The 5,651-nt window shown below is 42.4% G+C and overlaps 1 protein-coding gene across 2 annotated transcripts; it reads left to right on the forward strand.

The window, feature by feature from the left end:
• Nucleotides 1-2,203: 2,203 nt before the first annotated feature.
• On the forward strand, nt 2,204-3,783 carry LOC122405993 (Cuticular protein 100A). Of its 2 annotated transcripts, none has more exons than XM_043411121.1 (3): nt 2,204-2,280; nt 2,531-2,803; nt 3,083-3,783. In XM_043411121.1, the coding sequence occupies exons 1-3, from the start codon at nt 2,266-2,268 to the stop codon at nt 3,608-3,610; spliced, it is 816 nt and encodes a 271-aa protein (XP_043267056.1). In that variant the 5' UTR covers nt 2,204-2,265; the 3' UTR covers nt 3,611-3,783. The 2 variants fall into 2 exon arrangements, with proteins under 2 accessions (XP_043267056.1, XP_043267057.1); XM_043411122.1 differs by having other exon boundaries at nt 2,531-2,785.
• The last annotated feature ends 1,868 nt before the right edge of the window (nt 3,784-5,651 follow it).

Here is a 5,651-nt window from a genome sequence, read left to right on the forward strand (position 1 = left end):
CGAGCGATATTCTCACGATCGAGGATCGATCGATTACTCAAACAATTCTAGGCTGTTCGCACTGCATCGGGCGCTCTTTTACCGCTTCTTGTTTCATGCTCCGTGTGAATGGAAGACGTAGAATTTTTTCAATTTTCACCGAGCCAGCATAGAAAGTGGACATTAAAATTGTGCAACAAGTAAGTTCCTCGAAGAAAACAGTACTCCCGAGGCGATATGTATCGTAAAAGTATTAAATTTTCAACTTTGGATCATTAAAGAGTATTAAATAATTATCTCCGGCAGTAGCGAAATATCGTCGTAATATTATTGTGTAGCAAAGTTCGTGAATGTCAGTTCGCCTCTTTTGGAAAGAAGGAGCAAAAAAATCAAATGGATTTTTAAGACGAAGCAGTTATTTCGTTGTGAAAATCTCTTCCAAATTAGCTAATTCGTTCTGCAAGTTCCTGCGGCAATTCTCATATCTATGGATATATTTATTATTAGCATATTCTAGAAAAAAATAATAAACGCATCCACAGATTGTTGCAATCTTAATAATTTCTGAGAAAACAATAATTTTTATGTCCTCAAACGAATTAGTCGTGAATAAAAATGAGGCAACACACGCCAAGTCTTGGGGCAAATGTTATAAATTTATTCCTCTAAATTTGATGCAATTATTTGCACTAATGATACAGTCAATTCGGAATTTCGACGTGGATTTTGCACGAGCAGCGATTTTTCTTTTTCATTCTGCCGGGGGATCGAGGATGCACGTAAAACTGTGTTTTCTTTTTTTTCCTACGTTTGATAATCACTTTTTCAGATGATCATCAGCCACCGATGTGACATCGAGCATCCAGAATTGAAATAATTCGATTCCTCCGATTCGGTTTTCAGGAATGTTTTACGAACGAAGGAACATTACAGATTTTCAAAATAGATCAAACGATAACTGTAAGTGAATCGACGTGACTGAAAAATTCGATTGAACAGGGACGAGTTGAAATCTCATTTCAACTTTCATCGTCGATTTATCACTGACTAATTACACAAGAAATTGTTCAAACGCACCGATCCATGATCGGTAAAAACGAAGCTTCGTCCCCTTTTTTCTTTCTTATTCATTTATCAACAGTGGATAAAATTTGTCTTTTACCTGCTCGAGAAAAAGTAAATTATAGTCTTGCCGATGAAAGATTAGTTACCGACCGCGGTAATTATATTTATTTTAATTTGAAAAAGTTCAAATTTTCCAATATTTCGAGTAAACTCGCACGTGAATCGAGATTTATTTCAACGCATCAATCAAAACTCTGGGAAAACTTGATTGCCGCCGCGCGATCGCGACAGCCAAGCGCCGCACGTGTGTCATTGCATCGGTGCTCAAGGCCCACACACGCACATTCGGTGATGCAAACATGCGAAATTTTTGCAACGCATTAGAAAATCCGTGCCGGATGAGGAGAAATGTCTCGTTGTTTGTACACGCACCCAAGTAAATTGTTCGGATTGGTGCAATAATTCACTTTAGATGGGAGTGGTAGTTTCATACTTTCCTGCACGAAGTGCCAGCACACAAAAGGCCGATGCATGGTAGCCTGCCGTGGAATATAGCAGAGAAAATGTGGAAGAATTTCTGTGACGATGACTTTTGTCTTTTCTCGTTTCTGGATGAGTAAAAATAAAAATTTTCTGTGCCTCCCCAACGTCGATTCGACAGCCGCCTTTTTAGTCGATTCGTCATGATCGACTTTTACTCTCGCCGGTCTCCCGTCGCCGCGGGAACCGAACGAAACGTTCCCCAGAAGAAGCGATTGATGGCACTGGCGATCGTCTCCGATTCCCACGAGTTCATGAGCCAATGAGCTCATCACTCGGAATGGCGAATGTCTTGTAACCGACAGCCATGTAACCCCGTCAGCGAAAAGCTCGCGGCTGCTGAGGGTTACTCGTTGGCTGAAATTTAAAGAATAGCGCGAAGAAAGAACGTTTGGAAATCTTCGCCGCGTCGATTCGTTGATGCAACTCGAGAATCAAATGCACTCGCAGTCACAACCGGAAAATGGGGAGGCGTGCGACTCGCTCGCGAGAGTGGAGAGCTGCACGGGGGCTCAAGATCCCAAGGATCCTTGGGACGTTGAGCACACCTTCGGAGAGACTCTGTCAGAGAAAGATCCTGAGAAAGAACGAAAAGTGTGTCCGAGAGGCGAGGTATAAAACGCCCCTCCCTGGCCGATCGTGGTGCATTATTCGAACGCGATCCCGCTCGGCTTCGTCGACATGCGGGCTGTAGTTGTAAGTCACCTTTTGTTTGTTTGCCAACAAACGGAAATGGCGAATTTGTGAAGACGCGAAGAGTGACTTTAGAGATCGAACGTTTTTGTCGTAAAAATCGATTTTCAGTTACAAAAATCATTGGAATTTTGATCATATTTTTTAAATCGTTCCAACACAACGATCTTGAATCTTTGATTAATAATAAATTTAACGGAAAAGTTCAATTTTGGGGAGTGATTTTGAAAACTCGTGATTTCGTTTTCATCAGATAATAGTGGCGTCGTTAGCCGCTTCGTGCCTGAGCCAATCGTACCATCGACCGTCTCAGGATGCTGCGATATTGAGTGACGCTCGTTATCTCGCCGGGGATGGGACTTTCGGTGCTGCTTACACCCAGGAAGACGGCGTAGAGTTCAAGGAAGAGAGCGACGCGAACGGGGACCGCAAGGGTTCTTACTCCTACGTCGACCCTACCGGTCATCGGCGAACCGTTTTCTATACCGCTGGCAAAAACGGTTTCCAGGTTCGTGACGAACTCGAGGTCATTATCACACTTTCATTATTACCTAATTTTAAGTAAGCCTGCGATTAGATCAAACGAAGATACGATTCCCGTTGTGCCTCTGAAAACGGATCACTCGCCAGTTCATCGACTATTCAGCGCTCATGATCCAATGTATTTGAGTGATTTTAAAAATATTGCCGGACCTCGAACCCGCGGAAAAGTTGCAACATTTTCGCCCATTCGATCGATCGAGCAGATTTTCACACGCTGGTTTCTTGTCTTTTCGATGAAACTCTCAAAACCCATTATTTCCAGGCAACCGGAGATCACATTCCCACAGCCGCTCCCGTCGTAGCGCCGCAGCCGGAGTACGAACCGTTGCCCGAGTACAATCCGCCCGACTATCGAGCTTCCGCGCAGCCTCCGCGTCCGTATCAGCCTCAGGCTGCACCTCAATCGCATTACTCTCAGCAATCGTATTATCAAGCGGAACCAGTGCCTCGCTATTATCCGAGACCTCAACATCGCCCGCCGCCTCCGCCCCCTCCACAGCCGCAGTATCCTTCCCAACCGGAACAACATTTTCGACCTCAGTATCGACCTCTCGCAGCTTTTCAACCGGAACCTCGTTATTCTCAGCCACAGCCTCAGTTCCATTATGAAAATCGAGCTCATCAGTACCAGCCTCCGCCACCGACGAGACCTCAGTTCGAACCTCCGACAGCTCCCCGACCTCGTTACAACGATCTCACCACTCCGGCACCACGCAGATTTTATCCCCCTGGGAAGTTAGACTTTAACCGAACTCCCGATGGCTTTTCCTACACTTTTAGCAAAAGCTGAGATTCTTCCGCCATTGAGCTCATTCGAGATTTCGTCGATTCGTTGAATTATGAGACGATCTCGAAAAACGTCGATTCAACATTTTCTTGCTCTGATTTAAGATCATTTTATTATTTACGTATTGAGAAAAACGTTGGTCGAAAATAAAAAAAGCCTCGAATTGCCTTAATTAATTCAAGTGTCTTAATCGCCTGGAATTATCTTGCGTTAACCTCATTTGTTTTGATGCAGAAAGGTCTTATTGGCTTGACCAATAAGTTGTTTGAGCGTCTGCAAATGAGGATCTAATTTCGCAAATATTTTGTCGTCCACCGAACTGAATAGGTTGAGAAAAACTGAATTCGTTCGGGTGCACGGAATTTTTTTCAGTGTCATCAATTCCTTTAAGCAGGGTGGATAACGAAATCAAAATAATCACAATTTGATAAAATTTCGTAATAACATTCTTTGGCATCAAGTATACAAATACAATTTTTTTCAAATTTTTTTACCACATAGTTATCGAATAATTGAGCGTTAAATCCAAGTTCTTATGCACGAGATGTACAACTGTATATGTGTAAACTCTATGCTTATACACGTGAATTTTAGTGTTCAATTACACGAGAGCTATGTGGTAGAAAAATCCAAAAAAATTTATATTGTATAATATATTTAAAAAAAATACATTTATCGAATTTTATTAAATTCTTATTATTTTGAAATTCTTAATATTTTTAACATGGTTTAGCACGGCAACATTGTATCATCGTGATCCACCCTCCTTAATTAAAAAATGAAAGAGAGAGAGAGCGAGAAGATTGGGAACGAGATATCGACGTTTGTATTTCAACCGTTTATGTAATAAAATTCATTTATTTTATAACGTGTAGTTGTCCTTCGATCCTGAACATCGACGCTTTTCCTACCTTGAGTCAATTTTCGGAATAAGATCGACGAATGCGAGCTAAAAAAATCGGTTTAAAAGACGTCGTCTTGAGGCTCTTTGACATTAGATATTTGAGTCGAGTATGGAAACCAGATTTCCTTTGAAATGGAAAAGTGTATTCGCGTGGAGCTCATTGGCGATGGATTCGCGAACGGAGGAACTGAATTCATTTTCTCAGATTCCCGTTCCCATATCTCGAGAGAAGTTGCACGTTGGAAAAAGCGTGCTCGATGGTAAGCCAATCCCTCTCGTGCCTCAGGTCGATTCACTTTCATCTCGTAACCTTTGAGGATCAACTCTCGTCTTATGCAACCCAAGCAGCGTCCTCCGAGTGGTGTAAAAACGAAAATTACAGAGTGCTGTAGACTCGAGGATTTCCAAGAGGGAAAAATCCCATGGCAGAACTCGCGATTCGTCACCGAAAATCTGCGATGATCAGTAGTTGCCTCAGCCCGCAGCTGCACCTCGTGATTCGAGAGGTCGAGCTCTCGGCTGTTGAACTTTGCTCGCAGCTGCATCGGACCTGAAATTTCGTGACGTTCGGCCGTCGGAATTCTCCGACGAAAAAAAACGAACGAAGGAAAATATTTCCGTGGGCGTTAATCCGTGACGAGAAGCACAACAGAATGGGAGTGTGTTACATTCGTTCGCAAGGTGAGCCACCTTGTCCCGTTGTTGTCTAAGCGACAGTCCTGAACGAGCGACAAGGAAGTGTCTCAACAATGCAATTTCCACCACGTGCAGAAAATGCAGATTCGATATAAACCTCAGGCTCTGAGATTGCGCAAGAGAATTTTCAAAATATGCTAATATTTTACACAGCGATTCATCAGAATGTAAATCAATGCAGAATCCATTATTTTTAAGCAGCATTTACATCGAGTTTCTCGACAAAAATAATGCAGTTTCGCTGCAACGTGAAAATTATTTTCAAATTGTATAAATGACCAATCAAAACTTTTCTGGCAGATCTAAATGTACGTAGGAATGTCTGTGAACTAAATTTCTCCCTTTCATTTCGTAGCAAAGTCCCTGAAACTGCATTAATCAATGACTGAGATGAGTTTCTGAGGGAAAAGTGAAAAAAAGGCGTTTTTTTCGATCCAACTCATG

This window comes from Venturia canescens, chromosome 2 (assembly GCF_019457755.1).
Source record: "Venturia canescens isolate UGA chromosome 2, ASM1945775v1, whole genome shotgun sequence".
NCBI lineage: Eukaryota > Metazoa > Arthropoda > Insecta > Hymenoptera > Ichneumonidae > Venturia > Venturia canescens.

Coding starts and splice junctions, on each gene's coding strand:
- LOC122405993 (XM_043411121.1), top strand. Junction 2,804..3,082: donor AGGTTCGTGACGAACTCGAG/GTCATTATCACA, acceptor CATTATTTCCAG/GCAACCGGAGATCACATTCC.